We start from the raw sequence: 15,374 nt of genomic DNA, 5'->3' as shown, positions 1-15,374 counted from the left end.
AAACTATTACAAAAAAATAGCAGAGGAGAGAAAGCTTCCAAATTCATTCTAAAAGGCCAGCTTTGCCCTCCTACCAAATCCAAACAAAGATACTACAAAGAAAAAAAAAGAAAAAAAACTACAGGACAATTATTTCTGATGAACACAGATGCATAAATAATCAACAAAATAGCAGGTCAAATCCAACAACACATTTAAAAATTTATTCACCAAGAACAAGTGGGATTTAATCCAGAACGCAAGCATGGTTCAATATTTACAAAGCAATCAATAAGATCCATCACATTAACAAGTGAAAGGATAAAAACCATATGGTCACCACAACAGGTGCAGAAAAAGCATGTGACAAAGTACAACATCCATGATAAAAACTCTCAACAAAGTAGGTATACAGGAAACATTCCTCCACATAAAAAAGACCATAAATAAAAAACTCACAGCTAACATTATACTCAATGGGGAAAAGCTAAGATCTTTTTTACTAAGATGAAGAACAAGACGAGGATTCACATTCTCACCATTTTTATTCAACATAGTTCTGGAAGTCTTAGCTGCAGCAATCAGTCAAGAAAAAAAAAAAGACATCCAAATTGGTAAGAAAGAAGTAAAACTATTTTCAGATGACATGATCTATTTATAGAAAACTCTAAAGAGTCCATAAAAAAAAAAACCTACTAGAACTGATAAAGGAATTCAATAAAGTCACAGGATATAAAATTATTATATGGAAATCTTTTGCATTTCTTTTTTCCATTTTTTTTATTTTAGAGAGAGAGAGAGAGAGCACACATGCAAGCAGGGGAGACAGGTAGAGGCAGAGAGAACCCCAAGCAGACTCCATGTTCACTGAGAAGCCCAAAGCAGGGATCCATCCCATGACTGAGCTCATGACCTGAGCTAAAACCAAGAGTCAGCCATTTAACTGACTGTGAACCACCCAAGAGCTCCATGTTGCATTTCTATACACTAATAACAGATTACCAAAAAGAGAAATTAATAATGCCATTTAGAATTATACCAAAAATAGGGGCACCTCGGGGGCTCAGTTGGTTAGTGTCCGACTTCAGCCTAGGTCATGATCTCACTGTTCCTGAGTTTGAGCCCTGCATCAGGCATGAGCTAACAGCTCAGAGCCTGGAGCCTATTTCAGATTCTTTGTCTCCCTCTCTCTCTCTCTCTGTACCTCCCCATTTATGCTCTGTCTCTTCCTCTCTTAAAAATAAATAAACATTAAAAAAATTATACCAAAAATAATAAAATACCAAAGGGGTGAAAGATTTATACTCTGAAAACAATGAAACACTGATGATGGCAATTAAAGATGACATAGACAAATGGAAAGATTTTCCATGCTCATGCTCATGGACTAGGAGAACACATATTGTTAGAATGTCCACACTACCCAAAGCAATCTACAGACCCAATGTAACCACTATCAAAACACCAACACAGAATGAGAACAAACTATCCTAAAATTTGTATGGAACCATAAAAGACCCTGCATAGCCAAAGCAATCTTGAAAAGAACAAAGCTGGAAGTATCACAATCTCAGATTTCAAATTACATTACAACGCTGTAGTAATCAAAACAGTATGGTACCGGCACAAAAACAAACACATCAATGAATGAAACAATAAAAATCTAGAAACAAACCTGCAATTATACGGGCAATTAATTTGTGACAAAGCAGGAAAGAATAGCTAACGGGAAAGACAGTCTCTCTAACAAATGCTGCTGGGAAAATGGGACAGCAACATGCAGAAGACTGAAACTAGACCACTTTCTTACACCATACACAAAAGTAAACTCAAAATGGAATAAAGACATAAATTTAAGACATGAAACCATAAAAATCCTAGAAGAAAACAAGGCAGTAATTTCTTTGACATCAACCACAGAAACACTTTTCTAGATATGTCACCTGAGGTAAGGGAAGCCAAAGCAAAATTAAACTATTGGGACTATATCAAAATAAAAACCTTTTAACACAGTGAAAGGAATCATCAACAAAATGATAAAGCCAATCTACTAAATGAGAAAAGATATTTGCAAATGATATCTCTGATAAGGGGTTAGTATCTAAAATATATGAAGAACACCAAAAAAAAACCCAAAAACCCACCAAAAAACCTCAATCCAATTAAAAACCAGGCTGAGGAACTGAAAAGACATTTTTCCAAAGATGATATACAAATGGGCAAGAGACACATGAAAAGATGCTCAACATCACTCATCACCATGGGAATGCAAATCAAAACCACAATAACATATCACCTTACACCTGTCAGAATGGCTGGAAGCAAAAAAGACAAGAAATGACAGACAAGTGTTGGCAAGGATGTGGAGTAAAAGGAACCCTTGTGCAATATTGGTGGAAATGCAAACTGGTTCAGTAACTGTAGAAAACAGTATGAAGGTGCCTCAAGAAGTTAAAAATAAAATTATCAGATGCTTCAGTAATTCTACTACTTGGTATTTACAAAAAAATCCTCAAAATATCATTTGAAATGATATATGTACCTCTATGTTTATTGTAGAATTATTTATGATAGCCAAGACATTGAAGCAACCCAAGTGTCCATCCACAGATGAATGAATAGATGTGGTACACACACACACACACACACACACACACACACAAATATGGAATATTACTCAACCTTAAAAAAGAATGAAATCTTGCCATTTCTAACACTGTGGATGGAGCTAGAGTGTTTTATGCTAAGAGAAATAAGTCAGTCAGAGAAAGACAAATACCATATGATTTCACTCATGTGGACTTAAGAAACAAAACAAATGAACAAAGAAAAAACAGACAAACAAACAAGACTCTTAAATACAGAGAACAAATCAGTGGTCGCCAGAGGAGATGTGGGTGAAGGGATGGGTGAAAAAACTTTCAGATAAATATAGATTCACACACAATTTTAAGAAATAAAACAGAAAAGTATTTCTGAACATTTTGTTTTTGAATATGTTGTCTAGTTTACCCTAATAGTCATATTTTTAAAAATACAGAAGTCTTTCATCAAGATTTTGGCTTTGAGGAGCACCTGGGTTGGTTAAGCATCGGACTTCAGCTCAGGTCATGATCTCAACATTTGTGAGGCTGAGCTCTGCACAGGGCTCTGTGCTGACAGCTTGGAGCCTGGAGCCTGCTTTGGATTCTGTGCCTCCCCTCCCCCACTCATGCTCTGTCTCTCTCGGTCTCTCTCTCAAAAGTAAACATTAAAAATTTCCCAAAAAAGAAAATTAGCTTTGATACAATCCCCTGATCTTATTGTATCTACTCAGTTCTGCTTTTATTAAATTCTACACCATGTTGTCATTTGTGTCAGTTCCTGAATCCTCCCTCATTAGTGGGAAGGTCCTATACCACAAAGATTCCTCATATTCCCTTTATAACTACATGCACCTCCTCTCTCCCTGCTCCTGCTTCCCTAACTCTGGACAACCACTCTCTTCCATTCCTAAGCTTTTATCATTCAAAAATGTTACCAAAATGGAATCATATAGTATGTAAGACACTTGGATTGACATTTTTCACTCAGCATAATTGCCTGAAGATTCATCCAAGATGCTATATCAACAGGGCACTGCTTTTAATTGCTGAGTAATATTCGATATGGTTTTACCACAGATGGTTCAATCATTCACGAGTCGAAGGACATCTTGCTGATTCCAGGTTTTGACTGTTACAAAAAAGCTACTTTACACTAAATACTTCTGATTATTATGTGAATACATAATAATGTATATTATATGAATTTATATATATAAGAATATATATATATATATATATATATACAGTTTTCATTTCTTTGGGATAAACACCCAGTAGTGAAACTGCTAGGTCACATCACAGCGTACGTTTAGTTTTTAAAGCATGTGTCAAAATGCTTTCCCGAGTATCTGTACCACTTTGCAATTCAGTTTTTCTGCATCCTCACCAGCATTTGGCTATTAACATTTTTGTTGGTTTTGGTCAATCTGTTTAGTGTGTACTGATTGCTCCTTGCCGTCTTCATTTACGGGAATGACTAATGATGTGGCACATTTTTTCACAAGCTTACTTACAATTTGTACGCCCTCTTGACGAAATAGCAGTTCTCATATTTTGCCCCTTTTTTAACTACACTTTTTTTTTTTTACTGCTGAGCTTTGAGAGTTTTTTATATATTGTTAGATGCTACTCCTTCGTTGGACATATGACCTGCCAATATTTTCTGCCCCTCTAGAACGTGTCTTTTCATCTTCTTTACATGGACACTTATAGAACACAAGTTTCTCATTTTGATGAGGTCCAGTTTACCAATGTTTTTGTTTTATGAAGATATGGTTTCAATGTCATTTTAAAACTCTATGCTCTTAAAAATTTTTTTCCTATTTTTTTTCTGAAAGTTTTATGGTTTTATGTTTTACATTTCTGTCCATAATCCATTTGGAGCTCTTTTTTTTTTTTTTAATCAAGTATGAGGTTTGGGTCAAGGCTATTTTTTTCTTTTGCCCATGGGCACCCATTTGCTTCATATGAATGTCTTTTAAGTTGAAAAATCCCTTCTTATCTTCTTTTTCTATCAGAAACAATCTCTCTCTCTCTCTCCCTTCTAAGACACTAAAGCACAACAACTTCCTTGAACTTAGTCTTTAGGGAATACAGGTCAGAAAGGGAAGTGCCTTGTACAAAGTTTAAGCTTTCTGGGAAGTCACAAACCTCCCCTTTGGGGAAAAAACACAGGCACCACTGAGCGCTTAAATGGGGAGTAAGAGAACATCAAAATACAAATTAACATCACGGAAATCACCCCACAGACAAAATTTTTCCATGTTGGCAAGTGTGTGAATTTTCTAGGAAGAATCTGTAACGTGCATCAGATTGTCAAAGATACCCACAACCACCCAATTCTGTTTTGAAAATCGTGGTTTTCAAGGCTCAGATTCCTGTTATAAGAATGAGGATTCCCTCCGTGGACCAATTTGAAGTCAAGGTGCTTCCAATAGAGAGGACTGTGAGCCAAGGCTGTGGGACTCCCAGGTCCCGAAACAGTGTTCTGCTCACTCAGGCTGGTTAGCTGATTTAGTAAGACACCTTTTCTTCCCCTCCCCCAAGGTACAAGCAGGTAAAAGTGTTTCAAGAGTCACCAAAATAATACAAGTGGGGGATCTCCAACCTGATGAGTTGCCAGAGTGGGGGGTCAATGCAGGTGGCCCACTGCTCTCCTTAAACAGTCTAAACTGCATGACTTGTTTTTTCTCCCTTTCTTTCTTTCTTTCACAAATGCAAAAGAATAAGCATCTGCGTGTGGATTCCCATTTACGTGTCACCATATAAAAGGTGCACAAGAATGCACAATGCCACCCCAGCTAAAAAGTGAAGAAAAGACCTGAACAAGAGAAGAGACTGATCACCAATGTCGATAATAAGTGGCAGTATGTGACAAGTGCCATTATTTGTATGGGGCAGTTAAAGACCTCAACCAAATTAAGTTCCGCTGAATTAAGGTATTACCAGACCCTAGATATTGAGGCTTCATCTACGAATCCTCTGAAAAATAATAAGGTTCACAGAAAACTTACTGTCACTAATTTCTACTGACAGTTGATGCTCAATAGCAGATTCAAACCAGTCAGTGGAAAAAGAAGAATGTTCACCTAACTTGTACAGGCTAACAAACTTATTGTTTCAAAATCAGAGATGGAGCAAGATTCCTTCCTTCTTTGAGGCAGATTGCTAACCTTCCTCATAGGGTAGAATGGTAAGAGAGGCTTTCTATGATCTAATTTTGAAAAAGACTGTGACTGGCCTTTCCCAGATTAACCCTAACTTCTTCCTGAATGTAGTATTGAGCTCTCACCAGACCATGAATTCTTTTTTTTTGTTTTGTTTTTTAATGTTTATTTATTTTTGAGAGAGATAAACTGTGAGCGGGGGAAGGGCAAAGAGAAAAAGAGAGAGAGATTGAGAGAGAGAGAGAGACAGACAGACAGACAGACAGAATCTGAAGCAGGTTCCAGGCTCCGAGCTGTAAACACAGAGCCCGACGCGGGGCTCAAACCCATGAACCGTGAGATCATGACCTGAGCCGAAGTTGGATGCTCAACCAACTGAGCCACCCAGATGCCCCTGACCGTGAATTCTTTAAAGACACAGGCTGGCTCCCATTCATTATGGGCAGTACACACCAACTGCCAACAACATACCAGTCCCTCAATAAGCATTCAGGGAATCAAGTTAAAGTGATTAAAAAGTGGGCCCAGGATTAAAAGGTGATTTCAGAGTAAAATCATAAGTGTTTTGGGTTTACACATTCTTCACAGTAGAATTTGTGCTTTTGCCATAGTCTTCTCTATGCCTATGAGGGTGTTTGGCTGAGCAGCTGAGCTCCCGGCAGGTGCTAAAGCAAACTGTCAGGAGTGTCTACATGGCAACAGCGACATCAAGAAGTACGTCTACCCAATGTTGAATGTAACATTATGTATTTACTTGGGGCTGAGTGTGTGATGATATGTCTATTCAAGTTGCTGTCCAAGGGAAAACAGGGATGCTTTGAGAGGATACATCTGAATAAGTGTGCATGAATTGCCGTGAGTTAAAAACAATATTGATACTGCAAAGAATCATGTAAATAGGATTAGAGCAGGAAAACAGCAAAAATATGTTGCTGCTCTTACTTTTTACTCCACCCAAAATATAACCACAAAGCATCTGGAAGTTAAAAAGGAGAAGAAGCTTTTCTTTCTTTTCTTTTCTTTGTTCTGTCTTTCTTTCCATTCTTTATCTCTTTCTCTTTCCTTTCTTTCCTGAAAGATATTGCTTACATCCATATTAAGTGAAGAAACAAAATAGGAACAAGTGAAAAACAGCCTTGAATTTCATTAAGAAAATAATTTGAGGATTTTTTTTAAATGTTTATTTTTGAGAGAGTGTGAGCACGGGAGGGACAGAGAGAGGGAGACAAAGAATCTGAAGCAGATTCCAGAATCTGAAACAGGAATCTGACATGGGGCTCAGACTCATGACCTGAGCCAAAGCTGAATGCTGAACCCACTGCGCCACCCAGGTACCCCTGAGAATATTTTAATGTTGACTTTTTTTTTAAACTCTATTGTCTCTTTTTTAATTCACTCAACTTTAAGTGTACAGAATACTTCAAAGGGTGCCTGGGTGGCTCAGTCAGTTAAGCATCTGACTTCATCTCAAGTCCTGATCTCATGATCTGTGGGTTCAAGCCCTGCATCGGGCTCTGGGCTGACAGCTTGGAGCCTGAAGCCTGTTTCAGATTCTGTGTCTCCCTCTCTCCCTTCTCCTCCCCTCCTTGCGTTCTATCAAAAATAAACATTTAAAAACATTTTAAGTGTACACTTCAATTATCGTTGTTGTTGTTACTGAAATCCAATGGCTCCAATTCCTGCGAACATTTTTAATCTTTTGCCTTCAAGACCTGTATCTTTTAAAACAGTGCATTCTAGCTCCGTCATTCCTTGAGCATGGGGGTTATGGACTGAGTCAGGCTGCTAAATGAGGGTTGTGGGTTGAAATAAGGCCCTATGCTGTCTGCAATGAGCAGGGAGTTGAAGTTTGGGGAAAAGAGTGAACCTCTCTCAAGGGAGAAGCAGCATTGAAACAGAAGAGAAAGTAACTCTCCAATATGTACTTCCTCTTTCATCAAAACTGCTTAGCAAAGCCATCAGGCTCCCTGAGCCAGGCTGCAAAGGTACATATGGGTCATGAGGAGAACAGGTGCAAGAGAAGCCTTCACAGGATAACTTTATCTCCTTGAACATTTAGGAGCACGGAAGGCACTTTATAAGCTTCCTCCGAGGTGGTGACGGGGGGCATACAAACCCGGCAAGGGTGTTAGTCATCTGATTGTGTACACAGACATAAACCATACGTCTCTTTCTAAACCAGGCTGAGAAACACTTAATTCGTGGTATCAAACCCATCTCACATCTTATCAACTATTTACAACTAAAGCTCATTAAATCACCAAAATGTCATAAAAGGGGCAAGGAGGCAAAAAAAAAAAATATTGTCATGCAAATATATGGCATAGCTTTTGCCTGCTGAGTCACATTCTGGAAAGCAAATGCAGCATTTATTTCCAGATACTGTCAGAAACAATAACTTAATTGTCCTGCACTGGAAAGGAGCAAGACAGAGCAAGTATACACAATAGTAATGCCCGATAAAACAGAAACAGAACTACTTCTCTCTGCAGATCAAGCTCTCCCTCACTCTCTCTCTCCCACTCTTCTCCCTTCTCTCCCTCCCTCAAACACATACACAAACACAAACCCTCTCCACTCCTTTGTCTCCTTCACTTTTCTCCAAAGCCCTTATCATCACCTTGTATATTATCTGTGGGTGCATGTATATGTGATTGCATTTATAAATAAGTGCATTTATGTTTTTGTTGGCTCATGTCCTCACTAGAATGTAAACTCCTTGAGAAAAGAGACATTTCATCTTTTTATATACTATAATCCCAGCACCCAGAACATGAGAGTCAGTCCACAAATTGTTACTGAATGAATAAAATTACCCATGAACTATGTAGCATAACTGGTTTTAACATACGAATGATGCTTTTCAAAAAACGTTCCTCTAATACCAGTATCCAAGTCAGAGATCCCAAATAATAATTCCTAATAATAGACCCCCAATTTGACCACTTCAAAATTCACTAACTTCATTGGCACCTGGGTGGCTCACTCAGTTAAGTGTCTGACTCCTGATTTCAGCACAGGTCATGATCTCATAGTTTATGAGTAAGAGCCCGCATCAGGCTCTGCATTGACAGCACAGAGCCTGCTCAGGACTCTCTCTCTCTCTCTCTCTCTCTCTCTCTCTCCCTCTCTCTCTCTGTCCCTCCCCTGCTCATGGTATCTCTCTCCCTTTTATTTTTTTAAAAATTTTTAATTGTTTTATTTATTTCTGAGAGAGAGAGAGACAGCATGAGCAGGGGAGGGTGAGAGAGAGAGGGAGACACAGAATCTGAAACAGGCTCCAGGCTCTGAGCTGGCAGCACAGAGCCAGACGCGGGGCTCGAACCCACGAACTGTGAGATCATGACCTGAGCTGAAGTTGGACGCTTAACCAACTGAGCCACCCAGGCGCCCCTCTCTCTTTCTCTTTTAAAGAAAATTCTAAAATTCACTAACTTAAAAGTAAGGCATACTTAATTCAGATAGTGCATGTTTAATACATAAGTGTATGCGCACATAAAGGAAATACTTTTGCTGATATTTTATTACACTTCACATAAAAATGGACTAAAGTAATAGGATACAATCCAGAGACAGAACCTAGGGCAGAAAATACTCTCCATGCAAAATATGTCATGCTATAAATGAAAACTGGTAATCAAATTTCAAGCTTCCAGAATGAAAGCTTATTTTTAAGTTAATAATTAAAACACTATGTTGCATCTGACAAATCCCTGTTTCTCCTTAATATATTCCAACTATTTAAAGAGTTTGGGTAAGAACTAAAAGCTTTCAATTTAAAGCTAATACTCAAAGTATATCTCCCTTTTACCCGAATGCTTACAACTTCTATAGATTATATTTTTACTGTTATTTAGACAACTTGCATACCTGTAATTTTAAAGCCACAGGGTTTTCCTGGAAACATCTCAAGAAATCTAAGGGGCACCTGGGTAGCTCAGTTGGTTAAGCATCCTACTTTGACTCAGGTCATGATCTCACAGCTCGTGAGTTTGAGCCCCACGTCGGGCTCTATGCTGACAGCTCAGAGCCTGGAGCCTGCTTCAGATTCTGTGTCTCCCTCTCTCCTTGCCCTTCCCCCACTCTCTCACACACTTTCTCTTAAAAAAAATAAACATTAAAAAAATCTTTTTAAAATAAATTTAAAATAAAACTACTGTGATGCTGCATTTCATGAGCAATGTCAGAATTTAATCCATAAACAGAAAATGAACAAGAAGAGTGAAGAAAACTATGAATTTCGCTTAGCTTGAGTAGGGCCTCATTCCCCCATTCAATTCCCTTAACTGAACGGGCCACTGTATGCTCTTCATTTTAAGAGTTTTTATTAGTACCCTCATGAGAATGACTAGGTAATTACTCACACATCCAACTCTAAATGTGAAGAGGAAATTAAAGTAACTCCACTGGCCTCTAGAATTACAGAACCCATCACCAAACTGTTCCAATTAGAGTTGTGTCTATTCAACAACCGTCAACGGAACAGGGCACGGGCAGGATGACACATCCACTCAGGAACAAAGCACTGATGACGAAGATGTTCCTAAATTATTCGAAAGTAAATGTCACTTCTGGCCATCTCCTTATTCCCACTACTTCTTATAACAAATCTGGTTTGACTTTAGTTCTTTGATTTTCACAACAGGACACAATTACTGAGTGTAAGCAGGTCACAAGTGCAGCAAAGAGCTGTGAGGTAAAAGAATTTTTTTACCTATTTCCCTGGAATTCCTCCAGCTTTCAAGTGACTGTCCAAAAAACAAATTATTTTTACTTCTTTTTTTTTTTTTTTTTAATGAATCAAGATACATATTCTTCGGTTATCATGATGCGTCTCTCTCCCAGTCCAGATTCGTATCAATTAAAGAACTACAGCCTCCAGACTCAGTTGCCCTTTGCTTCCCAAGTCACCGAAGGCACTGAAAGGACTTTAGGTCAGACCAAAATGAAATAAAGAAATGTCTACACAATGATATTAACAAGACTTGAAATAACAGAGTGCTGTGTGAATGTAAAATTTAAGAAATCATTTTTATCGTGACATGCAAACATATGCCCGATCTCACTATGTAATCAACACATGTCTAACTTTCCTTCCTTAAGCAGCACCCCTTAGCTTGCTGCTGCCTATTTCTGACTATTTTCTCCCTCAAGCCATGATCTGACTTCTATTTAAATCTAATTTCACCCATGTAAACATGTTGTGCACAAGGCACAAACGTATGCATTCTTACTGACATCACTCCCTAGAAAGTTGTGATGTGCTGAAATGAATACATATTGAGAGTAATCTGACACAGAAATTAACAACATTAACTCAACGATGATATGAGAAAGGATAGATGATATGAGAAAGGTCAACATACATGCAATGGGAAAGTAGATCCACAACAATAATAAAATATCTTTGAAATGCCTGCTAAGTTTTCTCTGCAGTAATAACCAGTTACCTATAGAATCCGTAGAAAATCCACCCTATGAATGCCATGTTCAAGAAAGCACCTATTTAGCAGTGGCTGGGTGGCTTAGTCGGTTAAGCATCTGACTCTTTGGTTTCAGCTCAGGTCATGATCTCACGGTTTCAGGAGTTTGGGTCCTGTATCTGGCTCTACACTGGTAGAGCCTTCTTAGGATTCTGTCTCCCTCTCTGTGCCCCTTCCCCACTTGCACTGTCTCAGTCTCTCTCAAATAAATAAATAAACTTGAAAAAAAAGACCACCTATTTAACATACAGGTTCTCGAATGTCCAGGAGAACTGGGAACTGTACTCATTACCAGTGAGCTTAGAGAGGAACTCTGAGGTCTGACACTGAATATTCTCATTGGAGAATGAAAATATTCAACTATTAAAACGAAAACTATGCTCATCCATTCCTGGCTTCTGAACCTTATGAACAATCAGGAGCCCTTCCTCACCCCACAGCTACTCCATTCAATTCAAACAATAGAGAGGGCACCTGGGTGGCTCAGGTCATGATCTCACAGTTCTTGGGTTCGCGCCCCACATCAGGCTCTGAGCTCTCAGCACAGACAGCTCAGAGCCTGTTTTATATTCTGTGTCTCCCTCCCTCTCTGTCCCTCCCCTGCTCATGCTCTGTCTCAAAAATAAATAAAGATTAAAAAAAATACAGGATTTCCCTTGATATAGTTTAGCCTTGCCTTCTCCAAACCTTATGCTCTATTAAGCTTTCATCCACATGCCCAGGGTCCTTCAGATTCTTCCATATTTGACTAAGTGCTGCTCTTCCATATAAATAATAACAACAGCAACAACAAAATCTGCTGATCTCTTACTATGCATCAACTATTTTCCACGCATTTTCCTACGGAATCTTCCCAACAATCCTGCCAAGCAGCAGCCCATACTGAAGCTGCATTCCACAGTGGAGAAAAGCAATTCTTAAAGAAATTAGGTCACCCACACAAGTCACCCAACTAGGAAGTGGCAGAGCTGGGGTCCAAACCCAGGTCTGTGTAGCTCCAGAGCCTTAACTACAAATCTCTCTCAAATGTCCATAAAAACAACAGAAGGGCTCTAAGAAGAATCACTGACTCCAAGTGTTTCCTTTAACAAATCAGAGAATAAATTTCCCAAAGACTATGACAGGACCTCTTTTTGCTCCTAAGGCTATACAAACATATCACCGCATTTAACACATCTGCCCCCCAATCCTCCCTTGGCTTCCATGACTAACCTCCCTGGTTCTCTATCTGACCATCATGGGGACTCTTCTTTGCCTGTCCATATCCCAAATGTCAGTGTGCTCTGGGATACCAACCTGGGCCTCCTCTCTGGTTAGTCTATTCCAAGGCTTTGCAGCCTTTTTAAAGGAATGCCCCAAACTGATAAACATATCCCCCTAATTCTAGCTCTGCCCTCCCTACGTAGGACCCTCACTCCTTCAAATATCCCCTGGGAACCTGGAATTTACATCCAAGCCAAGCTCCGTCTAAGTAAAAGACTCAAAACTTCCAACTTCCCATGGAATGGACCCTCTCTATTTACCAGTATCCAAACTTAAACTCAATCCTTAGTATGAAAAATGAATGTCTTCCAATAGTCCTTAGCACCATCTCTCTTTACTCAAATCAGAAACATCAGGATACCCTGGATCAGATCCATTGCCTCACGCTCCACACTAGTTCACCCCTAAACCTGTCTATATGCCCTACAATGTCTCTGTTTCAGGCAGAGTTCTCCATTCTGATGGCCACTCTTCAAGTCAAGTTTCTCCCTTCCTCTTGCATGGGTGCCTACAACAGCCTTCTACTGGTTTCCCTGATTTGAACTTTCTTCATTGGTGACCCAACTTCCCCTGCCTATAAGACCTACTATTCTTTTACACAAGACCTGACCATTTCATCCTCACCCCATGCTCCCTCCTAACTACCTCAGAGTTAAAGAGACCCCATGGCAATGGCACCAAAAGCTGACCACACTGCTCTCTCTTGTCTAGTCTCCACCTCTGATTCCTTCTTGCCCCTGGTCATTCTGGAAGAACAGCTATTCCCACAACATACTGCCATCTCTTTGAGCCTTCTGTTTTTCCTTCTGTTTGGAATTAATTCTTCAAACCAACTGCCTTCTGAATTCCCTCTTGTCTTGTATACAAACCCTATCAGCACCATCAACATCTTCTTCCCAAACTACTACAAGCAACATTTTTCTTAGGAAAATTTCCAGGCTGTGCATGTCATTCTTCACCACAAGCCAGGTCTTCCTGGTAAGAGAGGTACAAGTAACACTGAGGTCTCAAAGTGATTTCTCCCAAGGTTAAACGGTGAGTTAAATGAGTATTAACTTTCTGGGCACCTAAGTGGCTCAGTTGGTTGAGTATCCGACTCTTGATTTTGGCTCAGGTCATCATCTCACGGATGGTGGGATCGAGCCTCACATAGGGCTCTGCACTGGCTTTGTGAAGCCTGTTTAGGATTTTCTTTCTCTCTGCCCCTCCCCAACTTGTGTGCTCTCTCTCTCTCTCTCCCTCTTTCTCTCAACAAATAAACTTAAAAAAAGTAAGTATTAACTTTGTAAATGTTCTCTATATCTAAGTTACAAAATTAAGCATTATTAAATAACAGTTGCCTCAACTATATAGGTTCTTACTATGATAAAAATCTCCACTCAAAGACTTCAAAACATGTAATAAACCATCCAGACAATGCCTTCTATCACAGTAATCCTGTATTTGTGTGTTCAACTCACTATGGATCCATTAATTCATAAAGCAAAGCAGGGCATTCAATCATCCTAAATATTATATGGTTTTGGATTATTGATGCACTTAAGTCCCCAGTGATTCAGAGGACTTCAGTCTTGGACAAATACCAACAAATATTAACATAAGAAAGGTGTTATAATCATATAAAATATTAGGGAGAGTGGTCAATTTTATTATGTATGTCAGTAAGTGGGAGGTAATAGAAAAAGGTCCTAAACTTTTGTGCAATTTTAGAACTCTGACTTTAAAACTGAATTTGAGACTAAACATGCCAGAAAGAAATCAAAACTAAGGAATATGTAATGAAATTTTAAGTAGTTTAATGTGTTCACTCCTACCACTCAGTGTATGTTAGTCAATACCTCTGACCATGTTTTATTTATACCAAAATTTTTAGCAATTCTATCAAAAGTAATAAAAAAATAAAACATAAGAGAAAAACCTCAATAGAGACCAACACATTGATCCCTTCAGTGGACAGAAGAGTGTTAGTGGCCCATTTTCTATTAAGCTAAGGTCTTAATTTAAAAACTGTATAAGCTCTATCGGCTGAGTGTCCAACTTCAGCTCAGGTCGTGATTTCATAGTCTGTGGGTTTGAGCCCCTCTGTGCTCTGTCAGCACAGAGCCTGGAGCCTGCTTTGGATTCTGTGTCCACCCCCACCCCTGCCCCGCTCATGTTCTGTCTCACTCTGACTCTCAGAAATAAATGTTAATAATAATAATGATAATAATAATAATAATAATAAATAAAAATTGTATCAAGGGAAGACTTAAATGCACCAGGCTTGGTACCAACCTCCGCTGCTCTTCCCCATGTTCTCCTGAAGGGACAGTGAGGCATTCATCCATGTGTCCGTGCAGCAACCTGAGGACGTCACCACCAATTAGATACCCTGTAAGGATTGAAATTCAGACACATTTGAACTGTCATGGTCAGATGCTGGTAGCTGGGCAGATCATCTGGTCCAATCTTCTATTTGCATGGAGAGAGAAACAGAATTTTAGTGGGGCTTACGTACTGGACCAAATTCACAGAGATGAATGGGGCCACCTGCCTGCTGCCTCTGAGCTCAGGGTTCCCATGCCCCACAGTCAGTGGTGTTCCCGCTAGAAAACAGGACCTCAAGCCCACAAAATCTTCCATTTCACATACAAACATGGAGAGGCTCAGGTCTGAACCTATATAAATGAGGATGATGAGAACAAATGCGGATATGAACCGGGAAGTCCTGATGCCTAAACACTGTTGTGATCTGGCTCTAAGTCCCCCAACCCTAGAAGACGAGAAGCCTCCATATTAGCCTCACTGAACAATACTCCGAGGCCAAAACACTGGACAAAATAACATGCAGGAAGCTAGCACACAGGGCACACACAAATAAGCAAAAGCTGGCAGCATTAAGAAACAAAAAAAAAAAA

General features: G+C 39.3%; 1 protein-coding gene across 1 annotated transcript in view; it reads right to left on the bottom strand.

The window, feature by feature from the left end:
- RYR2 (ryanodine receptor 2) overlaps window positions 1-15,374 on the bottom strand; it is a 674,490-nt gene that overhangs the window by 395,213 nt on the left and 263,903 nt on the right. Inside the window, exon 12 of the mRNA XM_077751737.1 lies at window positions 14,752-14,848. Coding sequence (XP_077607863.1) covers window positions 14,752-14,848 — 97 coding nt within the window. The remainder of the gene's footprint in view (window positions 1-14,751; window positions 14,849-15,374) is intronic.

The sequence above is a fragment of the Crocuta crocuta genome, unplaced genomic scaffold, assembly GCF_008692635.1.
Source record: "Crocuta crocuta isolate KB4526 unplaced genomic scaffold, BGI_CrCroc_1.0 scaffold59-1, whole genome shotgun sequence".
Lineage (NCBI taxonomy): Eukaryota > Metazoa > Chordata > Mammalia > Carnivora > Hyaenidae > Crocuta > Crocuta crocuta.
The sequence above is the reverse complement of the archived record's forward strand: the minus strand, read 5'-3'. Positions and strand labels throughout refer to the sequence as shown.